The sequence below is a fragment of the Strigops habroptila genome, chromosome 8 (genome assembly GCF_004027225.2).
Source record: "Strigops habroptila isolate Jane chromosome 8, bStrHab1.2.pri, whole genome shotgun sequence".
NCBI lineage: Eukaryota > Metazoa > Chordata > Aves > Psittaciformes > Psittacidae > Strigops > Strigops habroptila.
In genome coordinates, this window is record NC_044284.2 from 61,362,607 (window position 1) to 61,388,320 (window position 25,714).

Genomic DNA, 25,714 nt, shown 5'->3' on the forward strand with positions numbered 1-25,714 from the left:
CAGCCAGATTGAAGATGATGGGCTGCTCGTGCAATCGCAGGCTGCTATTGATCTCTAAAGCACTTTGGCTTTCTGTTGTTTTGCTTGTAATCAGGTCTCATGCATTTAGCCCAGGCTTGGCAAGTTGGAATCAGTTGATGCGGGGCCATCATGGTCATGTCCTGCATTGATCTGTTGAGATAGTCCATATGTCTTGCCAGTTCATGGGAATGCAAAGCTTTTGTATCTGGATATCCTCCTCCAGCAGCAGACCTGGCATCTGATAACATAGCTTGGTCTTTCCCCTTTCTGTGCCCTGGCTGCCTGCAGTTGTAGTGAGCTGGAAGAGAAGTCTACAGCAGAGAAGTGAGATACTGGTAGTTCTCTGTCACACAGGCATGGAAGACCTGCCTGGCCTGGAGCCATGAGTGTTCCTCTAGTTATACTTGAATTCCTGCACACAGCATTTTATACAGTAAAGCAATGAAATGGGCTGCCCCATCCCTGGCAGTGTTCAAGGCCAGGTTGGACGGGGCTTGGAATAACCTGGTCGAGTGGAAGGTGTCCCTGCCCATGGAACTAGGTGGTCTAGGATTCTATGAGAAGGTTTGTGTGGTGGGAACAGGGAGAAATAACACCCCATGCCTGTTTACTCACAAATAAGTGGCCTTTGAAACATAATGGCACAATACAACATGGGGAGGAGCTCTCTAGCACTTTCCCCCCACCACCCCATGCACTGGTGGTCATCTGGGTGCAGATAAGCTCAGTTTGACAGTTAAAAGATGAAGTAATGATTAGGAGAAAGCTGGGGGCAGTGGTGGGGTGGTAACTGCTCCCCAGATAGATCAGATTAAAGACATGGTTTGATGAGAAGCCTACATTCTTATGGATTGATTGTGGGTTTTTTGAGACTAATAACATCTGTGATCAGCAGTACAAGGCAGGGAAACTTAAAAGACAATTCTGCGAAGTCTTTGAAAGGAAATTCGGAGAAAGAAGTGGAGCCACAACTAGAAAACCAAAAATATTCCAAGTAATTTAAAAGCTCTGTGTCTGCCAGATACCATCAGCATAAGGTTCCATAATTCTCCTGTCCTAAAGTCTGTGAGTCCTGGTAAAAAGAAACAGCTTCAAAGAGCATCCTAAATATGAGGTGGATGCATAATATGTGTGTGTGGTGATCAGTGAATGATGAGGGGAGTTGGCCCTGATTCCAGGGGATCCATGTGTGATCACTGCAGGTTCCCTTTCAGTCCCAGTCAGCGTGATTCACACAGGCTCTTCCCTAGAATTCATCAGCCCTTTGCTCACTTCCAACCTCTCCTCAGATTCCAACCTTTTTTAAGTAGGGCAGATGATGGTGATGGGATCAGTGAATCATTTCCATTTCCCCTGTGCTCTACGGTCCATTAAATGTGCTATACACAAAATCCACTAAAACAAGGCAGAAAATCTTGTCCTTTCTTCTTTTCCAGTGTAGAGTTCTCTGCCCTCCCTGAATTCAAGTGTTCCAGTGAGTCACACCAACTTTAAAACTATGTAACGCTTTCACAGAAAGGTTCTTATTGTATTAACTTCGATTGCTTTCTCTGAATTAGTAACACAAACCCTTTACTGTACAGAACCAATTCCAGAATCACTTCAGAACAATTCAAAACACAAGATTTTTGTTACAAGGATGAAATGTCAAAAGCAGGAGAGAATCCAGGATGCTTTAACTCTCAGGGTTTGTCTTGGCTTTGCTGCTGTGAGAAGTTTGGCCAAAGTATTCGTGCTATGAAATTCTGTACCATAAGGAGGCCTGTGTGACCGAATACCTGCAGTGCACCATAAACATGTAGGTGGGTTTGAAAGAGCCTAAAGAATATCTGTGAAAGAGAAATATGAATAAAGAATATAATAATTAGAGCCTTATCTTGGAATTAACTGCACTATGTTAAGACTTTTGGAGGATCAGGTGTCTTTTTGTTTCAAATACTATAAGTTGTTGAAAATGAGTACTAAAACTTGTTCTGAATGGTGGAGTTCTTTAGCCTTTTACTTCAAGACTTGTTTTTCACTTGGTTATTATATTACCTGTAATGCTTAATTGTAGCAGAAGCTGGAAGGGATGTTAAATTGTTTAGATTTCATTTCAGTGCCTCATGAATAGGAATTGGAACATAATCTTTATGAGGGTGGTGGAGAGCTGTTACTCTACTGTAAGGTAAACTAACTTTGGGTGCCTCAGATGTACCTAGTAATAGTTACCATCAGGAATCAGAAACTAGTCTGATTAAAATACAGATATCATCTAGTGTTGTAACACATTTGTTTTAAGGTCAAACCTTAAGCATACTTCTAATGAAAGCATCTTAACAACTTGGAAACCATTTCAAAAGGGAGAAGCAGCGAAGTAAAAGCAATACTTGTTTTTACTTTTTTCATTATTTTCCTTTTTTATCAATAAGCCTTATCCAGAAGGACAAACTCTGAGATGCAGGTTTGGTTTATGGTTTGTTTTTCCCTTGCAGGTCAGAGCTGTCTCTGGGGGATGTATCTACGAGCTCTCTGAAGGGGCCTGTCACAGCTGCTCAGTGTGACTGCAGTGAGTATGGTGGGTGTGAGTGCTGTGTGCCTGCCCTGAGACTCAACTACACTTACATCATGTGGCTGAAGATGGTGGTTGGTGTTACACCTCTGTGGTCACCTTTGATGTCAGTCAAGCCCATAGACATAGGTAAGTACAACCTATATTTTAAATGTTTTTGATGGAGGACAGCAGCAGGATGTCTCTTCTGGAGAAGGAGGGCACAGACAGAACAGGAACAGACCTCCTGGTGCTGTCTCACTTGCTCAGAGTGGTGCTGTACACATTTCCTAGCCTCCTAATGTCTCTCTGGGCTCTGGTACAAAACCAAACTGAGCAAAGGCCAGGCTGTCAACATATTCCAGCTTTCATTTAGACAGGCTGAGAAAATTGGGACTGTTCAGCCTGGAGAAGAGAAGCTGCGTGGAGACCTCAGAGCAGCTTCCAGTGTCTGAAAGGGGCTACAAGGATGGTGGAGAGGGACTCTTCATCAGGGACTGTAGAGACAGGACAAGGGGTGATGGGTTCAAACTGAAACAGGGGAAGTTTAGGTTAAATATAAGGAAGAAGTTCTTTATTGTGAGGGTGCTGAGGCACTGGCACAGGATGCCCAGAGAAGCTGTGGCTGCCCCATCCCTGGCAGTGTTCAAGGCCAGGTTGGACACACGGGCTTGGAGCAACCTGCTCTAGTGGAAGGTGTCCCTGCCCATGGCAGGGGCTTGGAACTGCGTGAGCTTTAAGGTCCCTTCTAACACAAACCAGTCTGGAATTCTATGATTTCTAGTTCAGACCTCTCTGTGCCTGAGTCTGGGGCAGTGGTGGAGCTTATTTGTGTTGTGAGGACTTAAATTAAAACAGTGAGGGAGGGAAAAAAAGCTGTTCCTAAAGTGACTTTTTGCAAATAAAACTCCCTCTTTTCTCAAGTAGCTCTGTCGTCCTGATGCTTTCTTCCTTGCCAGTGTTTTCCAACTATTTCCAAATACATTCCTCTGTGTTTAATCAAGTTGAAACTCTACTGATACTATGACTTTGATATGTGTTGCTATCCAATATGCACAGTTATTGCAGATCTTGACAGGTTTCAAAGAGGTGGGCAATCTGTCAGCTGTGGGGGGAAATAATAGGAGTTTTAGAAACTTCTTCCTAACTGATGTGCTCTGCAGACAGAATAAGTTAAGATAACACAATCAGTTTGTGCTGCTTAGTGACATGTATTTAAAACATGCATAATATTATATGTTATATAATAAAACGTGGAGCTGTGACTGAGGACAAGGTAAACCAAAGGACACTGTACTTACACAGTGATTTGAAAAGGTCTCAGCAACAGGTAAAAGCAGGATCAAGGCTCCCTGCCTTTGTCTAATGGGGAGTGAATGTAATCCTGATGATCATTCTAAATTGCCCATCCATTTCCCTCCCCAGAAGGTCCTCTTCATCCTCATGGGAAATTTCTGAAAGCCTCCATTTTTACTTTGCCCTAATGTAGCAATCTTGGAGACCTTCTTTCATGGTCATAATCACTGTGGAAGGCATGGGATTATCTAGCAATTCTTTGTGTACAATATGAGGACATTATCTCCTGTCTCTTCAGGAGCTGAGCAAATTGCTTTGCTCAGCACTCCCATCCCTCTCAGTCCTCTTTGCAGCAAAACAGGTACATTAATGTTTGGTTACTGGGGAGAATCATAGCCCAAGGCAAGAAATGAATGCAGTTTTAAGGCAAACATTGGGTCAAACAGCATGTCCTGCTAACTGTAACAGTGCCAGGGTGCACTTTTCCAGTGATATTACACATTACACCAGCTGTAGAGCAGCTCTTGGAAACCGAGTTCAAAGAAAAGGCGTGAAAAATACCCGTTACCACCAGCAGTCACAGGCAATCAGGTTAGTGGTAAACTTGTCATTTAATTTGTCTGCAGTAAAGCCTGAACCTCCTTTGAACCTGCATCTAGAAATGACAGAGGAAGGTCAAATGAAGATCTGCTGGTCCGACCCTGTGTTGATGCCATTCAGACTTCAGTATGAAGTGAAGATCTCTGCAAATTCAAGTGAAAATGGTTGGCAGGTGAGTCAGCTCTGCTCACGTTGTTTTACAGTGCATGTTGGTGGGTCTCTGTGGGAGAGCAGGATTTCTTAGCACCCTCCTTGTCCTTGGGCAGTGGATCTGGTGGGTTGAGAACAGGGCTGTTCTGGTGGAGCTGGGCATGGCACACTGAGCTGGTGTGTCCAGCAGCCCCTCTAAACAGCAGCAGTGTGGGAAAGCTGGTGAGATGGGCTTGACATCTGCTACGCCAAGAGAGTCACTACACAGAGATGAAAGACCCCTCTCCTGCTGGGTCTTACAAACTCCCATCTTTCTTTTTGGATGAAATGCTAGACTCTGTGAAGTCTAAAGGCAAAGCTCTCTCTTTTCAGCAAGAGACATTCCATGATAAGTTTAACATTTATAGCTTTTATTAATGAATTGCTTTTTCCTCTTGCTACCATGCAGCTGGCTCTGGAATAAAAAGCAGCTGTTAATTAGGAGTTCATAATGAAATAACATGTTTTCCAGAGAGTCATACAGTCTCTAACATGTTCAAATATACAGTAAATTTAAAGAAAAAAGCTTTTTTTAATGAACTTGCTACCTAGAACCTATTCTCTAGACTCTTTGTTTTGGTTCCCTCTGTCTGTCTTTATCCTGTTTCATTATACAATAATAATGGCTTCTCATAATCCCACAGATGGTTCAGGTTGCTCTGGAAGCCTCACTGGCCATAGACAATATGCTGCTTGGATCTTCATACTTGGTTCAAGTGCGGTGCAGGAATCACCATGGTTCTGGGTTCTGGAGTGACTGGAGCACACCATATAACCTCAACTTGGGAGGTAGGTCGCACACAGTTGCTTACGTGCAGTAAGTAGTGTTTTGGAATAGAACACACTTCCCAGTTTATTTCATTTTGTGGAGTATTTGAGTGTTGAAACCTCTGGAGTCTTGAGTGTTTTCTAGGGTGCCAGGGATGGGGCAGCCACAGTTTCTCTGGGAAAAGTCTGTGCCAGCGCCTCAGCACCCTCACAGGGAAGAGCTTCTGCCTAAGAGCTCACCTCAGTCTCCCCTCTGGCAGGTTAAAGCCATTCCCCTTGTCCTATCCCTACAGGCCCTTGTCCAAAGCCCCTCTCCAGGTTTCTTGTAGCCCCTTTAGGCACTGGGGAGCTGCTCTAACGTCTCTCCAAACCTTCTCCAGGCTGAACAAGCCCATGCTTCAGTTTCAGCTAATGAGATTTCAACACCCTGCAGGGTTCAGAGAGTCAGACGATATTTCCCCCCCACCCCTCTAAACCCAAACATTGTTCTTCTATTATTTGGATCTTCTCTCAATTTTACCTGAGAACAATTTTATGATTTTATGTGGTGTCTGTCTTTGTGAGATGAGTTATGGAAGCAAACCCTTTCTGGCTTGCAAGTACTTGCTGCAGTGTTTAAATAAGCTGACCTGGTGCCTTAAGCGGGCTGAGCAGAAAGCAGCAGTGTTAATCTGGTTTCCTGAGATTTAATTCACAGGAGCCTCCATGATTCCCTGTTTGCCTTGTGCTGCTGTATATTGCTTTCACTGGAGCCTCCAGTGATTTCTGCTCATTTAATTCATGTTTGCCTGGGGATATTTAAGATATTTAGCAGAATTTACAAATGTCAGTTATGGAGTGAGACAGTCAAAGGCTCATTCCTGCCTCTCTCCCCTGTAACTGTTAATAGTAATTAAGAAGTAGGAAATTTAGAACTGGATTATAACAATGTTTTTCTATTGTTATATGCTTTTATGGGTATTTTTGTTTGGATTCTAACCTCAGTGGATATTTTTTCCCCTTTTTTCCCCTTCTGTGTAGCTCAAGTCCTGTACTTCCCTCCTAAGCTACTGACCAGTGTTGGTTCTAATGTTTCCTTTCATTGCATCTATAAAAACAAAACCAAGCTTGTAGCATCCAAGAAGATTGTCTGGTGGCTGAACTTAGCAGAAGAAATCCCACAAAGTCAGTATACGCTTGTGAATGACCGTGTAAGCAAAGTTACTCTTTTCAACTTGAAAGCAACAAAACCTAGAGGAAGTTTCTTCTATAACGCATTGTACTGTTGTCATCAAAATAGGGAATGTCATCATAGATACGCTGAATTATATGTAGTAGGTAAGATTCCAGCTGATTTTGAATTATCATTTCACTGCATTTTAATAGTAAGGTCAGAATATTTCCATTGTAAACTCCAGTTAAATTTTATTGAGCAGTTATTGCTTGTAATAAATGTTTTCTCTATAAACAATTATATCTTTATTAATACGAACTTTCCATGTGTTTTAATCAGATGTGAATATTAATATCACCTGTGAAACGGATGGGTACTTAACTAAAATGACTTGCAGATGGTCTGCAAACCCAAACACTGTGCTCCTGGGGAGTTCCTTGCACTTAAGATACCACAGGTGTGTACAGATTTTAATGCACTCATTATGTTTGGAAAGTGTTGCTCTGGAAATACTATCACAGCAAAGAATTCTGAGTAGGTGTCATTATAAAATGTCCTCTGTTTCTGTAAGCTGGAGTTTTCCCCAGCTGGAACTCCAAAGGTATTAACTACATATAGTGCCAACCATATGCTGGGCTGCACCCCGAGAGCGTGAGCAGCAGGTCAGGGAGGGGATCCTGCCCCTCTGCTGTGCTCTGGGGAGACCCCCCCTGCAGCCCTGATCCAGCTCTGGGGCAACAGCACAAGAGGGATGTGGAGCTGCTGGAGCGAGGCCAGAGGAGGCCCCGGAGCTGCTGCGAGGGCTGGAGCAGCTCTGCTCTGGAGCCAGGCTGAGAGAGCTGGGCTGGGGCAGCCTGGAGAAGAGAAGGCTCCTGAAGGGGAGACCTTAGAGCAGCTCCAGTGCCTAAAGGGGCTCCAGGAAACCTGGAGAGGGGCTTTGGACAAGGGCCTGTAGGGACAGGCCAAGGGGAATGGCTTTAACCTGCCAGAGGGGAGATTGAGATGAGCTCTGAGGCAGAAGCTCTTCCCTGTGAGGGTGCTGAGGCGCTGGCACAGGGTGCCCAGAGAAGCTGTGGCTGCCCCATCCCTGGCAGTGTTCAAGGCCAGGTTGGACACAGGGGCTTGGAGCAACCTGCTCTAGTGGAAGGTGCCCCTGCCCGTGGCAGGGGTTGGAACTGGATGAGCTCTAAGGTCCCTTCCAACCCAAACCAGTCTGGGATTCTATGATATGTTTTTAGAAGGGGGACCATAGATACCTGAGTGTTTAACATATATTCTATGAACAAGCTTCTTTCATTCAGGATGGAAAAAGTCTTGCTTATAAAGAGAAAATAAAATCTTAGTTCATAAAGAGAATATTGCTTTATGAAGGTAGGTAGGATTTTTGGTGGCCAGAGCAATTCTTAGTTTTCAAGTGTTTTTTCAGATGTTTTCAGGTAGGTGGTTTAATTTTGTCTGTCTTGGGCAGAGCAGGAGAACTGGGGTTTGGAACAAACACATTCCTGCTTGCAAAACACAAACCTGATTATTAAACTAGTGCTGTGATCATCCTTACCTTCATTCAGGTGTGCAAATATTGCCTCTGATAATGATGTTTTACCATGAAGCTAAAAAAATCCCTTTGAGTTAACTAACATATTGGGCTTGAGAGTTTTCTAGAACCATGTTAATCTTCATATAAACAAGACAGACAAACAACCCTTCATGAGAAAACAGCTTTAGTTTTACTGCTCTGCTGGACCTGATAATGCAAAAGTTTTGGCAGACAAGCTTGAATCAGCCCTGAGGTTCTAATCCTTTGGGAAGCTGAACTGTCTTCTCTGTTGGAGGTGGACTATTGTAGTACCCAGGTGAATATTTCTCAGCATTTTCTGGACTAAAGTAAGAACTGGAATGGCTGAGATTTCATGTGGAGGTTTTTAGGGCAGGATTAGTGACTAACTGGCTGCTAAGGTAGGTTTTGTTTAAATTGTCTTCACAAATACGAATATAATGAGTGTGCAGCTGGGCAGGGAGCTTGAAATAAAACCCATGCTGCTCTTGCCAAGGTTTCTATTCCCACTTTTTACTTGCTCAGGTTTAACTAAAAAGGTTCTTTTCTAGCAGGAAGTGATACCTTGTGCATTTGTTACAGTCTGCTAGATCACACAGTGAGCATTAATACAGACTGAAAATGCTTCCCGAATGCTGGTATTTATTGTCCTCTTTCTTTGGTCTTTTGTTTGTTTGTTAATAGTGAGATCTGAAAGAGGAAAAATAAAAGCAAATAAATAATGGGTGACCACATTCATGTAGTGATTTCCAAACAGTCGAAGTATAAGATGTTTAAAAATGTATACTTAATGAGAATACCAGTATCTTAGAATCCCAGACTGGTTTGTGTTGGAAGAGACCTTAAAGCTCACCCAGCTCCAACCCCCTGCCACGGGCAGGGACACCTTCCACTAGAGCAGGTTGCTCCAAGCCCCTGTGTCCAACCTGGCCTTGAACACTGCCAGGGATGGGGCAGCCACAGCTTCTCTGGGCACCCTGTGCCAGCGCCTCAGCACCCTCACAGGGAAGAGCTTCTGCCTCAGAGCTCATCTCAATCTCCCCTCTGGCAGGTTAAAGCCATTCCCCTTGGCCTGTCCCTACAGGCCCTTGTCCAAAGCCCCTGTCCAGGTTTCCTGGAGCCCCTTTAGGCACTGGAGCTGCTCTAAGGTCTCCCCTTCAGGAGCCTTCTCTTCTCCAGGCTGCCCCAGCCCAGCTCTCTCAGCCTGGCTCCAGAGCAGAGCTGCTCCAGCCCTCGCAGCAGCTCCGGGGCCTCCTCTGGCCTCGCTCCAGCAGCTCCACGTCCCTCTTGTGCTGTTGCCCCAGAGCTGGATCAGGACTGCAGGGGGAGTCTCCTCAGAGCGCAGCAGAGGGGCAGAGAATCACCACAGTCATTTGTATAACTTTCTATTGTATATTGGGAACAAAAATACAGAAAAAGAATATGAATTTTGAAACCAAATAAAACAGTGTTTTTAATTACCTAACTTATTTGTAAGAGACACCACAAGTATGTTGGAATTGCTGCTATTTGCTTAGATATAGGCAAGTCCTTATGGTGAAAGCTGGAAGTTAGATGTGTCGTGTCAGCACAGACGCATCTGGTTTTCCAGGAGCCCACAGCTATTCTTTTTAGTGACTGATGCAATTACATCCTGCAGATGAAATCCAGTGTTCTGCAGTACACTGGTGTGATAGCTTTGCTCTTGGTTGTGATAGCTTTGGTCTTGTTTTGGTTGGGTTGTAACTACGTCTTCCTCTACAGCCAGTGCTGCCAACAGAAACAGTGCAGAGATGATCATCCTGTAAACCCAGGGAATGCTGAGCTGAACCTTCAAAGCACAAGGTTTAATCACTATTAGCTATGTGGACAGGAAGAGATTCGGCTAAGTGTAACTTTTGTGGTTCAGCTGGATAACTAATCCCTATCTGGCCACTCTCACCACAAGTCTGAGCTGGCCACAAGCTTAGGAAAAACTAGGAGGAATTTGAACCCTTTCCATCACTGATAAGGTGTTCAGTGCTGTTTTACCCGGAGTCCAGCTCTCCTCTCTTCTGTTGCCAAATGAGATACTGTCTGTATGTGGGATTTCAATAGCACCCTCCAGAATTGATATTTTTTATGGGATTTCCATCTCCTGGAGACTTCACTGCCTGGCTGATCCATGTGGCAGCTTTCCCCTGGATGCCCTTTGGTGTTTTGAAAGCCATATTCTCAGCTGGAGTAAATTCTCGGCTGGAGATCTGCCTTGCTGTGTGTATTGCTAATACACAGCACCCGAGGAACATGATTTAGATTTAAGGGAGATTTAGATTAGACATTAGGAAAAAATTCTTCACTACGAGAGTGCTGAGGCGCTGGCACAGACTTTTCCCAGAGAAGCTGTGGCTGCCCCATCCCTGGCAGTGTTCAAGGCCAGGTTGGACACAGGGGCTTGGAGCAACCTGCTCTAGTGGAAGGTGTCCCTGCCCGTGGCAGGGGGTTGGAACTGGATCAGCTTTAAGTTCCCTTCCAACACAAACCACTCTGGGATTCTATGATTTATGAGTATTTGGAGGTGCCTGGGCTTGTCATACCTGTTTCTTCCTATAGTTAGTCTCTTGTCAGAAGATTTTGCACAGGGGAGAGCCTTCATGTTTTGCTCTTTTCAGGCTAAGAGCCAGAGCTTTGAGGAGTAACACTGCAGTGTTATTTGTCCATTTTGTGCAGATTCAAGTTCAAGATCTTTCCAAATAACCATCAGAAAACCCCAGATGGTTCCAGTGACACCATTTGTTTTAATTGCCTTCATATTTTACTGATGCCACAAGCAGCTTATAGTTGCAATGTGTTAACTGAATGTGGCTTTTCTCTCTTTTTTTAAGGAGCAGAATTTATTGTTCCGACTTTCCAAGTACATCTCCCAAATCAGAGGTGAAGGAATGTAATTTACAGAAGAATCATTCTTACGAGTGCACATTTCAGCCTATTTTTCTTTTATCTGGATATACCATGTGGATAGAATTTAAGCACTTACTAGGAACACTTGAATCCTCACCAACTTGTGTCGTTCCAGCAGATGTGGGTAGGTCCAGATTCGTGCACGTCTTTCTTCACTTGTGACCTTGGATTTCATTCCTTATATGGTGTAGGTAAAGTACTTCTTCATAGCATTTTAACTCAATTAGATTGTGGAAAGGACATAAAAGCTTTGCTACTGTCTTCTAAAACACATTGGATTAAATGTTATTTCCATACCTTTGCTTGGCACAGGAGCAGATTGTAGCTGCAGCTAACACCTATAACATGAAACATCCAGTTTTGTGTGTTTATCCTCTGGGGAGTTTTGCAGAGAGATCTATAGAAAATGCAAGAATTGTATTTGGAAGCACAGTCTCGTTTTGAAGGTTCTGGTTATCTTATGTTTCTGAAGTCTTCAAGTAGTTGTTTATGCTTTGATACACAGCACTATATGTGTTACTTACATAGTTGTCTCTTTGTTTAAAATCATAGGGACTGTTCATGCTCTTGCATGCTTTTGCAAAGCTTCTTTTGTGACACAGAGCCCTTAAATTTGTATAAAAGCAAGAGGCAGGGACAGTGTTTGAGTGTTTTCAAGCACTGCAAAATGTGAAAACACTTATTATCTGCTTTGTGACTCAGAGCATTCATTGGGCTATGTATTTTTTGGACACAAAATTGGGCAATATGTAGAGAGAAGACATGGCAGCTGGAGCACAGAAGTGCTACATGAAATAAAGCAGAACAATAAAACACATCTATTATGTATGTGGGGAGCAGCTGTAGCGTTAGTCTGGGGTGGGCATGGCTGTGCTCTCAGTTGGCTGTGCCCTTTTGGGTGGAGATGCTGGCTTTGGACAGTGCTGCCCAGTGAGGAGTTGAAGCAGGACTTCAGGAGTCTGGTTTATTCAAGTCATCACTTTAAAGGCATGACCTACACTGGTGAAAGGTGCTCTGTGTCATGGTAAACCAAACCAGACTCATTGTAGCACTGCCCAAAATTGAAAGCTTATTTTACTTGTTTTGTTATTTTCTCCTCACTCACCATTTGATGAGCCAAAACAAGCTTTATATATATATACACATACATATATAAAAATATATATATAATCATTTCCTGTTTGTACCAGGGGAGGTACAAGGTGCTAGCAGCAATATAAGCTATTGGGGTTTAAATTCAAATGAAATGTATTGAAACTTGCCCATGGATCATCATTTTTTTATTAAATGAAATGTTTATTCTGTCAGAAACTCAGAAACTTTGATTTTGAGATTTCAATTTAAGATTTTCTTTGGTGATTTTACTTTGGGTCAAGATTGGAATGAATTAGACAAACATTGTCTTTCTCAGTCAGCAGTGCTCTGGCTGCAGAGAATGGTGCAGGCAGCCTGGCTTGGTGAATGGCTACATTTGCCTTCTAGTCCAGCTTTACTTGGGATGGCAGAAGCCACAGTGTGGTACCTGCCACCCTCAGGGCAGAAGAAAATAACCCATGATGAGTGGATTTAAAGAGGAATATCCATGCAGACCTTAGAGCCTTTCTTTTGCTTTCCATTTTCTAGTGAAGCTGCTTCCTCCCTCCAGTGTTAGAGCGGAACTCACCAGGAATGTTGGGCTGCTGAATGTGAGCTGGACAAACCCTCTGTTTGCAAACAGTGATCTGAGATTTCAGATTCGGTATGCTGTGAACAGGGAGGAAATGATGTGGGAGGTACTGTCTCTTTTAATCTAGCTCATGGGTTGGTGCAGTGTTGTCATTGAGTGTGTTAACTGGTTTCAGGTGGAATTTGTGGCGTGCAGTGAAACATGGTTATAATGGTTATGTTACTGATTAATTCACTTTCTCATTGGATTCATTTTCAGGAATTTTGACTCTAACAGATGCTAAAACAGCCTTTTGTTCTTACTCAGCCTATTCTGACTTCTCTTACAGGTTTATGAAGTTTCAAACGCACCCACAAGATCAGCTGTGATAGAAGTTCAGAACCTCTGTGTTGAGTATGTTGTTCAGGTCCGGTGCAGGGAGCTGGATGGATCAGGCTACTGGAGCAACTGGAGCAGATCAGCCTATACCCTTGTAAAAGATATCAAAGGTACTCGTGCTTTCAGAGTGCACTCTTTGGGGCTGTGCAGCTCCAGACTGAAGAGTGACAATGTTCTTTCAAAACTGCAGCTCCCTTACAAGGCCCTGAATTTTGGAGAATTATTACTGAAGATCCCATAAAGAGGCAGAAGAATGTCACACTCCTGTGGAAGGTGAGAACAATTCCATTTTGGTCTTTCACTTTGCTCCAAAGCCCATGGGTAGAATGCCAGAAAGGGAGTATGATGAGCACATGCTTCCCTGGGAGGCAAAGCTGGGCAATCGCTGCTTCATGTACAAGGCAGTTGGGATATGACTTCTTCTGAGTTACTGCCTCTTGCTTGGCTAATACTGGAGACAAGTGGAGGTTGCTGGTGAATATTGACTGTAATACTGTGATGCAATGGGAGATGGGTTTGTCATCTTTGCTCAGTCAGCCTGTCTTGGACTTTACTCCCTTCTGTTACTATCATTTCTTCCCCCCGCTCCTTCTGTTTTTATTCTTTTTAATCTCTCCTGCACCTTGCTGGCACATGTTGAGCTGATTTTGTGCCTTAATCATTACCACGTTCATAGTGATGTAGTAGGACAAGAAGTCTCCTAGTGCTGTGTGGTTGCTGTGGGTGGTTGTGAGGTGAGTGAGGCTCAGCACAGACATACAGTGGCCACAGGCATGTTCCATACTTGGGAAGCTCACAGGACAGCCTCCTGAACTGATGTTTGTAGAGTGGATCCATCTGAGGTCCAGTTACCTGCAGCACAGCCATGCTGAACTGCGTGTGGGGCTGCATCACAGCCATGGGGAACATCCCATTGTTCCTGATGTCTTACAGTCCTCACTACTTCAGGAGATCCCTCAGATCTCCAGGCAGGCTACAAGCTTCCTTGCCTTTATGTGGAGACCTCTACCTTCGGTGTTAGTTATACAAATGCTATGAAACAGAGACTTAAAATGCAATTTGCTCTTAATACTCTGAAAAAAGAGTAACACAGAATCACAGACTGCAATTTAGAATGAGCTGCAGTCTTCAGCTGCCAAGTTCTGCTGACTGAGATCCCTGAGCAGAATGTGCCACTGACTCCTAGAGAGCTGCAACTGCACGTAAGCTGGGCACACTGAAAAGGTTAACACAGGACAGAGAAAAAAAGCCTGCTCCTGTTTGCCCGTGTGTAGTGTGCAAACAGTCATCTGTGCTGCTTTTTCAGTCCTGAAAAACACTTAACATGAAACGGGGAGTGACGAGAGGAGCCTGAAAGTTTCTATTTCCTTGTTCCTCCTTGTCTCCTCAGGAAAGACAGCAAGAAGCATGTCAGCTCTCAGGGAGGGAGATAGAAGAAATCAAGTCTTTAGATGGACTACAGAGCCTTTGCTAAAAGGACAGTAGACAGCCTATAGAATATCTTTACTGGGTCATGTTTTCTTAACGTTGGAACAGTGCCATCTGCCCAAATAACGTTTGCTTTTGAAATTCAACTCTGGGAAATTAATTCATGGCAATGTTTGCTGCAGCCACTGATGAAGAGTCACTCCTTGTGCAGCGTGAGCCGGTACATTATACAGCATCAGATGTCAGGAAACACCACGTGGTCAGAGTATGTTGACAATGGCACTACCTGTTCGTTTCCATGGACTGAACACACACACACCGTTACTGTTCTGGCCATGAATTCAGTTGGAGTTTCTTCAGTTAATTTCAATTTAACTCTATCCCAGCAAATGAGCACAGGTAAGAACACATATTAGTGACCGTTTTGAGATGTGGAAAATGCTGGGAATCCTTGAGATGCTTTTGGACAAAGCTTTCTTTATAATCAGATTCCCTTTCTTAGAGCAAAAAATGTTCTGTGATGATACATTCAGCTGTATATGGGAACCAGATTCTGCATCTCACCAACAGAGCTAGTTGAAAAATGAATTTTCCATCACATGAAAACCTTAATGACCTTTGGGTTGGGAAAAGAGTTGTCTGTCACTTTCCACTAGCAGAATATAAAGTAATTAATCAAAGAATAAGGAATTATTACTGTAGAACTGATCTTTCATCTACTTTGTCTTGGGAACACCCAACATTCCTGCTAGGGAATGTTTGGTTGTTTCCAAAATGAAATATGGTCTCATTTCTCTGGCTGCTCACCTGAGGGGCTGCCAGAGTACATAGTTTGAGAGGTTTGGCTTTACTTCCTGAGCAGCCTCTCATTGATTCAGCTGCTTTATTGATTCACTCTGCTTTACTAATGAAAGAAAGCCTCTTGCTTTGGAATACTTCAATTTTGTAGCATTCACTTGCAAATATATGCTGTGGGAAACATCACTGCAGCCTATTTGTAGAACTTTTCTGCTGTAATGCTGTTTAAAAGCATTATTGTGGCTAAAATTCTTTCTGATACTTTGTGTAAGTACTGTGGAAACCCTGTGGTTGGTAACAGATGTCACAGGAAGCCTTTGTCCAACTGGATTGTTATCTTGGTGTATTACTTAGATTCAGTAGGATTTACCTTACAGGGCTCTCGGTGTGTTCTTTACTTATTTAGATGTTGATAGTTCAGTAGCTGTTGATAGTTTTTTGGTTAAGGAGTGATAGTTAAGGATGTGCACATGAGAATCAGGATATTTGTTTTATGTCTGGTAAGAAACTGGATCTGTTTAACATTCAGGACTGTTTGGTGTGAACCAAGCTGTGCTGGCTTAAGGAGAAATATGTTTGCTTATGTGAGCTAAAGACCAAGCTTTCTTATATAGAAGACAATTAAACAAGTAAATGATAAATGAACAGGGTGCCCCGATGAGCTGTGGCTGCCCCATCCCTGGCAGTGTTCAAGGCCAGGTTGGACACAGGGGCTTGGAGCAACCTGCTCTAGTGGAAGGTGTCCCTGACCGTGGCAGGACTTGGAACTGGATGAGCTTTAAGCTCCCTTCCAGCCCAAACCAGCCTGGGATTCTCTGATACTATGATAAAGTGCTGAAACTGTAGCAGTCACTCACTTGTGTGCATGTAGTTTGTAGTAGACACCTCTCCTGCTAACCCATCATTGTCTCACCTCTGTCTGTGCTCATGTCGCTCACGGCTGGTTTCTCCTTGCTCTGTCAGTGAGTGTTGTGCGGTCCCTCAGCGCTTACCCAGTGAACAGCACTTGTGTGATTCTGATCTGGACACTCTCACCTCAAATGTACGTGATAACGTCTTTCGTTATTGAGTGGAAGAACCTTAACAAAGAAGAGGAGATGAAATGGCTGCGAGTTCCTCCAAATATCAGTAAATATTACATTTATGGTGAGTGTGCACTGAAAAATAGAATATGTTACGTTAATACACAACAGCAAAATGGGACATTACTGAGCTCTCTGATTCCTTTTCCCCCTCTCTGTTTTTGAGTTATGATAAGGACCAGCAGAGCAGTTCCTGATCATCATTAGAGCACTGACTGTAAAGGATTGACTGCTGCATTAACAATCAGGTTAACAAAGACTGAAGCTCAGGAGTGTGTTAACTTTTTGGCAATACAATAAAATGAGCTCTGGAATATTGAATACACCAGCTAATATCTAAGTTAATATGCCCATTCCATTTGCATTTTGGCTTTAATCTGAAAATTTTTTACAATAGCTCCATAAAGGTGTTAATTCCATGACAGAATAATGCTAGATTGTCCAGTATAGATTAATGGGTTTAATATTCTGATATTAAAGTACATATCTATAAAAGACAGCTCTCATTATTCCCCTCTCTGGGCTGATCTGAGCTCTGATATGTGACCAGAACCTCTGTGCAGGTAATTGTTTAAAAGGAGGATAATAGTTGTGATTCAAAAGGCTGATTTCCTCATTCCAGATCACTTTATCCTGATTGAGAAGTACCGGTTCAGCCTGTACCCTGTGTTTGCGGGAGGAGTTGGCAAATCCAGAGCAACGGATCAGTTTACCAAAGGTGACTTAGAGGATCTTTCTCTGTGTTGTTTGTGAAATAGGAGCTTGTAAAAGTAACCTTTAAATGCAGAAGCCTGTATCTTACCAGAAAATGTCAGTATTAAACTGATTGATTGTAATATAACTATGGACAGTGATCTAGATGCAAACTACTTGTTCACAGACAAACTATTTGACTGCATTATTAGCTGAATTCCTTTTATTTCCAGCTGGATATGAAAATGAGAACAATTCCAACCTTTACGTGGTTCTGCCAATAGTCATTTCAACCTCAGTTTTGTTGCTTGGAGCACTGCTGGTTTCACACCAAAGGTGGGTTGTTCATTGTCATCCCAAAGGCCCAGAGGCCTTCAGAAGAAGGTGGTGCAGCTTAGGGGATGCCTCAGTGCTGAACTGGTGGGCAGGATGTTTCTGGGGAAAGAAGGAATTATTTTTAATGTATATTTTTGATGTACTGTACTGAAAGGCAGTGGACTGTGGAATACAGCACAGAGAATTAAAGTGTCTTGAGTGCAGAGACTTCTTACCTTGTGAAAATGTCATTGTCATAGTGCTCTGGATAAACAAAACTGCAGAGATTCCTTTCCTGACACAGCAGAGGGGAATGACAGCAGTACAGAAGGTGAGACCAGTACCAACTCCAGAATTTACCTCGTATTTCAGAATGAAGAAGCTGTTTTGGGAAGATGTTCCAAACCCCAAGAACTGCTCCTGGGCACAAGGAGTTAATTTTCAGAAGGTGTGTATTCCCCTGGTGATGCCTCTTCCCCCACCCCATGCTCTGACTGCTCTTTGCTGGGTACTGAACTCTATCTGTTGGGTAGATGATACCCTGCATGGAGCCACTTGGGCCTCTGAAGTTTCCAATGCAGCACTTCTCTTGGCTGGAGAGAGCTGATACCTGGGACCAGGCCAGGACCAGAGACTGACACCTCTTTTGAATGTAGCTGGTGTTTAAATTTCAGGGCAATCAGTAAATCAGTTGCAGAATCCCATGGGTGTAATGCTTGTGCACCTCAGTGAGTGCCACTTGTATATCAAAGGCCAAATTCTTTGCTGGGATAAACAGCCTCTCTGTTTAGCCTGTGATTCGGGAGCTGTGATGGGATGTGGAGTCTTCATGTGGGCTTAGCTGCTTTGTGCCAGCAGACAAGGCTTCTTGTGGTCCTGGTATCTGACAGCGTGCAGTCACTGAGACAATAATGCAAATTCAGGCCTGTTATTTCTAAAAGAAAGAGCATGTAATGGCAGAAGATGTTTCAGGTATTTAATTTGCATTCCCCAGTGAAGGTTTCTTTTCTCATCTTTTATTTCATAGAATCACAGAATCCCAGACTGGTTTGTGTTGGAAGGGACCTTAAAGCTCCTCCAGCTCCAACCCCCTGCCACAGGCAGGGACACCTTCCACTAGAGCAGGTTGCTCCAAGCCCCTGTGTCCAACCTGGCCTTGAACACTGCCAGGGATGGGGCAGCCACAGCTTCTCTGGGCACCCTGTGCCAGCGCCTCAGCACCCTCACAGGGAAGAGCTTCTGCCTCAGAGCTCATCTCAATCTCCCCTCTGGCAGGTTAAAGCCATTCCCCTTGGCCTGTCCCTACAGGCCCTTGTCCAAAGCCCCTCTCCAGGTTTCCTGGAGCCCCTTCAGGCACTGGAGCTGCTCTAAGGTCTCCCCTTCAGGAGCCTTCTCTTCTCCAGGCTGATCCAGCCCAGCTTTCATCCTTTCATTTCACTTAAACAGAGAATGGACATTCTTTGAAGTCTAATCATGGCCAGTGCCTGCTGAACCACTGGGCCAGCTCCCAGGCTTCCTATGCAGAATTGTTAGATGATTGGTATATTCAGCAGACAGGAAGTGCAGATACAACACTGAGTTGTTTAAATATAACTAATCCTCAAAGTAGCTTAATCAAATTGCCCTTTGAAAAATTAAGAGCAAGATCAAGCCCCAGTTTGTCTCTTGCACAGGCAGAAACATTTACTTTGGATTTGGTGTTTTTAACTTTTCTTTGCTGCTCTGCAGACTAAGGCTGTGACTGGCAAAGGGCTCAATCCTCTCAAGCCCTGGCTCTCAGAAGGAGTTGGGAGAGCCCAGCCCTTCCCAGGATGCAGCCCAGGAACCAGAAACATAGACTGGTTTGGAATTTATCCAGCTTGAGTGCAAGATCTGCCCAGTTACTGACTCCACTTGAAAGTGGTTTTTCATTCTAATTGAGTGTTTGTTCTAATTGAGAGCCAGCTTGGGAGTTTCCTCTGACTCCAGGCACATCAAAGTGATCACATCTCTATTCACACAAGTACTTGGTTGTCCCAGTATAGTCTTTTGAGCTTTTTGTGTGCATTTGGGTGCAGCAGCAACTCAGGGAATGCAGAAACTGGGTGTGTTTTGTGCCTTACTGGGCTTTTTATTTGCTTGCTTTTTCCTGGAAATACCAATGTGCATGTTATTTATACAGCTTCTTCATTTGCTATCATTTAAACATGCAGCCACCCCAGTGCAGATGTCTGAATAATCTCTAACATTCTATCTGTACCTGATAAAAAAGGCCATAAATCCTCAAAGAAGATCTGGTTTTGGTGGTAGGTGGAAGGGCTCTTTGAATAGCTATTGATTGCAGGGGTATGAGTAGCACCAGCACAACTGCATTTGTCTATTTAATCTTTTCATCTATAGCAAAAGGAGCTCATGACAATCCTCACTGACCCCACTTGCAGAGAGGCATGAAGTTTGCTTGTTGGATTTAGCATGTTGGAAATGATTCTCCTCACTGAGTGGTAGAGCTGAAATAAGGGTATTCAAGTTGATGAAGTCCTAACTAGGAAGGGAGGGTAAAGCTGACACCCTGCTGATCCTGCTCCGTATTCCTATGCCTGGCTCCACAATTAATGGGGAAGAAATGGCACAAGTCTGAAAGAAAGGGAAGTTTGACATGCTTTTTGACAGCTTGCACAGTAGGAAGCATGCCTCTTCCATGCCTTGTACTAACCTCACTGGGAAATGTTAACTCACTCCGAGCACAGGGCCTGTGCTCAGGTTGGCACGACCATCTCTTGCTCATGAGTGTCCAAGGCTGGAACATATTCTTTGAAACCATGTTTTTGGAGCCAAATCCTGCTTTTTGTATGTGTGGAAGGAATTTCCTGTACAAAAAGCAGTGTACAGCCCACATGTGATATTTTTCCTTCGTTGGGATAAGCACTGATTACATAAATAGCCTCTAAACCAGGGCTGGGAAGTTCTGATGTCATTCTGAAGGCGTCTGATGTGGAACTCCTGTCTTGTCCTGGAGTGCAGCCACATTAAATCAGTGAGTCAACATCTGATCATTACTTTGTATATTCAGTATATCCCATGTGATATTTGGTACTTCAGAATTGCATTTATAGACTATTTTGTCCTGATTGTATTGCTCACAGCAGTAAGATGGTGTTTAAGGTCCCTTCCAACCCAAACCATTCTATGAGTCTATGACTCCTAATCTAAACCAGGCAGGTCTTGCATCTAGACTCTGTCTTGCAAGCTTTTACATGTATGCATAACGTCAAAAATCATAAAAATTCCTCTTATCTGCTCAATAAAATAGTAAATAAAAAAGCTGTAGGACCTCCTGTAATGTTGGAGAAATGACTTAAACACAACTACAGATGTGATTTTACAGGGAAATTAATATCAGTCTTGCAAAGACTGACGTGTATCTAAATTACCCTGCTGTGTCCATGGGCTAATCTGCAATGTGTGAAGTTAAATAGTTGGGAAAGTCAAAATCTGGTCATGGCAGAATTAGGCCAGTAGCATATTTTGATATATCTGTGTTTAGCAGCTGGAGTGCAAAGTAATTCTGACCTGAACCCAGCTCAGAGGTAGCCTGGGGCTTCTGAGACAAATACAGCTTAAACCCTAGACTGAACAGGAGAGCAAAATACAGCCTTGTTTGACATTCCTGGTTTGGTTGGATCTTGTTTTGTCTGCTTGGCAAAGTTTGAGAGCCGGTGACTTGAGACACACTTTTCTCCTGAGTTTATGGAACTGCTTTGTCTGTTGTTTAACACAGTTTGTGTCCAGATTATATTGCACATGCTTCTGCTATGGAAATCCAGCACTGTTCTCCCAGCTCACTCAGTAATTGTGAGATGAGAGAGTTCTACATCTTCTCAAGACATTGGAATATGTGTTATACTGGATTAAATACCTGACATGTTTTAATAAGAGATGGTGGCCTTTGCCAGGCAATGCACCTGCCTCTGAATGGGATGTATTTAATCTTTGCAGGCAACATTATCTTTGTCTTTTCTGTGCTTCCCATGTGCATTTGTAAGAGCAGATACTGGGGCTGGTGTGAGGGAGCACACAGCTTTTAGAAGGAATAGAAACCATCTCTGTTGAGGATAAACTGGATGCTGCTTGTAGGAGGGCAGGCCTATAGGAAGGAAATGTGAGGTTTTGGTTGTTAAAAGCTTCATTTTAACAGAGAGGGAGGAGATGGAGATGAGCTCTGAGGCAGAAGCTCTTCCCTGTGAGGGTGCTGAGGTGCTGGCACAGACTTTTCCCAGAGAAGCTGTGGCTGCCCCATCCCTGGCAGTGTTCAAGGCCAGGTTGGACACAGGGGCTTGGAGCAACCTGCTCTAGTGGAAGGTGTCCCTGCCTGTGGCAGGGGTTGGAACTGGAGGAGCTTTAAGGTCCCTTCCAAGCCAAACTATTCCATGATTCTATGATTCCTATTAATATATATGTCTCATTTGAAAATGTCACTGGGGCAGTCATTATACACTGGTTGGCTTTTGCTGTGTCGGTGTCAATGCAGAGCAGACCTGAGAGGGAAGATGACTTTCACCAGGCAGTATCAGTTACGATTATTACAGCTTGATGTATACGGACAGTAGCAGCCTACAGCTCATTTCACTAGCCTGATAATGTTACATGCAGTTACTGACATCATTTTGAAGAGGAGGAGAGATTCCAGTGCACAGATTGGTTTCAATGTAGGAAGATGATGGACTTGTGCAGGGCAAGTACCAGAGCACCAGCTTTGCCACATGAGGGCATAGGTGCTACCAGTAGCTAGTCTAGACTAAAGCCAGGAGAGGTAGTATAGACTCTTTTCTATAATTGCAGACTAGTTTAAGTATTTTGACATGTTTCTAGTTGTTTTGGCAGCTTTCCGGCTGTAAAACATGGTTTGCTGATAACACACAGAAACTGTTTCTATCTATTTGGTTTGCCTTGAATTCATTAGGAAATACAGGGTTTTCAAGTGAATTCTCCTTTGTAGCTAGGAGACCCGCTTCATGCTGTTGTGTGTTTTATGTGCATATATACTGGGTAGTAGTAAAGCATATGTTTCTCCAAAATAAATGTGTGTTTCTCTTTGTGCAGTTCAAACCTACAGCTCCTATTCTGATGGGAATGCTCTAATAATGCTATGGAAAGGCTGAATTTGACCCCAAATATATAATCCTAGCAGGGAAAGTTCCTTTAGTTGACATGTAAATGATGGTGTCTATGGTTTATACAACCTAAATAAGAAGCCAAGGGTGTGCTTAACACAGGGTAAGCAGAATATTTGCTTTGCAGCACTTCACACACCAACAGCTTCTTACTTCTTTGTCTTGTCCTTGCTCTTCACTTAAACACAGACATAAAGAAGAGAGGAAATGTGTTTTAGAGGATTTTCAGCTATATACTTGTACTAAAACTATGGGGGGGTTTGTCTGTGAGTCTTAAAATCATGAGCTTCATCCTGAACTAAAACTGAGCATTAAAATCTATATTCTCTTCTAGCCTGAAACTTTTGAGCATCTCTTCATCAAGCGCCCCGAAGCAATGTCATTTGAGCCTCTTCTGGAACCAGCAATAGTGCTGGAAGACATCAGCGTCACTGAAGTGTTGAAAAAAGACGACTCACAAGATTTTTTAGTCACTGATTCCATGTTTACAACACCACAAGACTCTGCACATGACTCTGCTTGCTCCAGCAGCCATTTCCATAGTAGCAGCTTCTCTGAGAGCTCCCACGATGGCCAAAGCAGTGCAGAAGTGACAGGGGAGTCTGATATTAAGTATGCTACTGTCCTGAGTAACTCCAGATCAAGTGGCCTTTATGAACACAAAGTGAGGCCAAGAAGTTGCTTTGATAGATGCTGCTTAGCTGAAGACTCTTCAGCTACAGGCTCTTTCTCAAGCAGCTCCTGGGTGGTGAGGAATGGGGCATTTCTGGTACTACCTGATGCACCCATCAGGCAGGCCAAGACTCTCTCCTTGTCCCTCATCTCTTCAGAGGGATTTTCAGAGCCTTCAGATCATGATGATGCTTTCCCAGATGGAGACAGTCCTGAGCAGAGCTTGTGTTACATTGGAATAACGTCACTGGGAAAAAGGGAGAATGACATTTTCTTAACAGACAGCTCCAGGGTGATGTGTCAGTTCCATGCAATGGATCTGCTCCAGCATGGGGGGGTTCTGCAGCACACACCATCTCATTTAAATGCCTTTATCCAAAGCAGCCTTCAGTACAAAGCCATCGTGCCATACATGCCACAGTTCCAGATGACTGCAGCCAAGGTGCAGGAGAGCACGGAGAAGACCTCTGAAGTCACCACACCGTGATCTGATGCACTTAATGGTATTTTAGGTGTTGATACATTCCTGGTTTTCCCCTCTCCTGACTTGTTACAGGAGCTCTCCTGATTTGAAGCCAGGTAACTGGTTCTGTATTTGAGTGCCAGGGTTTTAGTAGGAAGAAATTCCATTTCTTCACCTATTTTTCAAACGGGGACCCTTGCTTTTAAGATTTGTTTTCAAACTAGCCTTTGGTGCCAAATTCTCTGTGTCGATGCCTGTCAGGTGTATGTGTGAGCACTCCAGTGAAGAACTGCACTTGGAATTGGACTCAGTGCCATGGACATTCAGGTGAAAGGATTGGATGTGATCCCAACGGACTGTGTTTTCCACCACAGAGTGTGCCTGTTGGCAGCACAGACCCACACGCACATTTCTTCTCTCCTCAAACATCGCAGCAAACTGCCCTGAAAGAGCTTGTTCTTGGTTTAGGGTTTGCTTTGGGACCTCGAGGGCGAGACAGGAAGGAGTGAGCTAACATGGAGGTTGAAATATGTACATGTGAGGTGGTTTTTTGGGGTGGGAAAACTGGAATGAGTCATTTCCCTGGGAATGATTTGTGACACCGAGTGCAGTGGGGTGAGTCGACCTGGATGCGGTGCAGACTCCAGGTTACGATACACTTGAGCTGGTGGGAAATGGATGAACTATACACATACCAGATACATTTGTTAGGCTCTTTTCCTCCCAAATCCTGATGTATTTATTGCTGAGCTGACATCTGGGTTAAACAGAGCTTGTGAATACACAAATGGTCCCCATGAAAAAGCAGTGGGAACGCTGTGTTTCAGCTGCTGGAAGGGAGGCCCTGACCAAGAACAGCAAACTCAGGGCTGCTCTTACACAGTGTCTTTCAAAGTGAATTGAAAATACTCATCAGTAGCATCAAAGAGCATCATGAGGTCAGATAAAAGAATCAAAACTCTTGTGGGTGCCTTAATTGTGGGGTGTTATCCAGGGAAAACCATGTCCTTGGAATTAAATGTCCATGTTGTTGTTGTTGAATGTGAGATTCTAGTGCAAATGGTAGCGCTGGCAAACTAGCATCACTTCCAACCCCCTTTGCTAAGAGCCTGCAGTAGCGAAGGCAGTGGTTTGATCCTGTGTTTTGATCTGTGGTGAGCTAGTCTGTCTGCATGGACTCGGAGACGTCACTTTGCCTTCACAAGCCCTGTGCTGCTCAGCTGGAAAGCTTCAGGTGGGAGGAAAACCGCATCTTGCATCTGAGCTGTATTTTCTGGGATGAGCAGGTAAAGAAACCCCACTTGTTGGAAAGCCAAATATATCTTTTTCTACTTGATAGTAAATATTTTTGTAGACATGCCAAAGAACTATTTTGAGGAACTAAGAAAGATCGATATATTGTGTATTCCAAAGCTAAATTCATGTAAAACTTCTACAGGCACTTAAACCCAAAAGGGCAAACCCCAGCAATGATAGTACATGGTAGGAGAGGTGTGGAAACATTGAGTATTTGTGATAAGAAATCCTATGGAGCAGAAGGGACCGCAGCAAGTGTGTGTCTGCATTTTGGAGTTAAGATGAGCTTTAGCAAAGACCCCACTGCTTTTTCTCACTGAATGTGACACAAATCCCATGTACTTGTTTCAGAGCTGTTGTGTGTGGTGGGGGGATTAAAACCTGTCTTGTGTGAGTGACCAGAGCTTGTTGTCACTTGAAAATGTGCTTGGAGGCTGCAGGGACAAACCAGAAGGTTCCTGGAGAGTGCCAGGAGCAAAGCTGTGATCAGCACCCAGGTGAATGCTGAGCTTGGAACTCATCTGGAAACAGAACTTCCCTCCTGCTGGCATGTGAACCTGACATGGTGCAGCCTCTGGGGTTCCATGATTCCCTTGGGAATGGGCTCAGGTGCTGGATTCTGCCTATCCTGATGGTTTGTCCACCAGATCCAGCATCCCCTGAAGGTGTGGGCAGACTGGTGATAAGAAATTGGTGATAAGCAATTAGCTCGGCTGCTCCCCACACTGCCCCAGCTAATGCCACA

At 43.8% G+C, this 25,714-nt stretch overlaps 1 protein-coding gene across 2 annotated transcripts in view; it reads left to right on the forward strand.

The window, feature by feature from the left end:
* Window positions 1-25,372, forward strand: part of LEPR (leptin receptor) — a 37,966-nt gene extending 12,594 nt beyond the window's left edge. Inside the window, exons 5-19 of one of the 2 annotated variants that reach the window (XM_030495295.1) lie at window positions 2,496-2,701; window positions 4,474-4,619; window positions 5,281-5,425; window positions 6,425-6,568; window positions 6,897-7,014; window positions 10,953-11,152; window positions 12,652-12,800; window positions 13,023-13,182; window positions 13,263-13,345; window positions 14,683-14,899; window positions 16,262-16,444; window positions 17,003-17,098; window positions 17,307-17,409; window positions 17,761-17,836; window positions 22,873-25,372. In XM_030495295.1, the coding sequence (XP_030351155.1) occupies window positions 2,496-2,701; window positions 4,474-4,619; window positions 5,281-5,425; window positions 6,425-6,568; window positions 6,897-7,014; window positions 10,953-11,152; window positions 12,652-12,800; window positions 13,023-13,182; window positions 13,263-13,345; window positions 14,683-14,899; window positions 16,262-16,444; window positions 17,003-17,098; window positions 17,307-17,409; window positions 17,761-17,836; window positions 22,873-23,697 (2,851 nt within the window). In that variant the 3' untranslated portion in view covers window positions 23,698-25,372. Of the gene's footprint in view, window positions 1-2,435; window positions 2,702-4,473; window positions 4,620-5,280; window positions 5,426-6,424; window positions 6,722-6,896; window positions 7,015-10,952; window positions 11,153-12,651; window positions 12,801-13,022; window positions 13,183-13,262; window positions 13,346-14,682; window positions 14,900-16,261; window positions 16,445-17,002; window positions 17,099-17,306; window positions 17,410-17,760; window positions 17,837-22,872 lie in introns of those variants that run through there. The other variant, XM_030495296.1, reaches the window with a different exon arrangement.
* The last annotated feature ends 342 nt before the right edge of the window (window positions 25,373-25,714 follow it).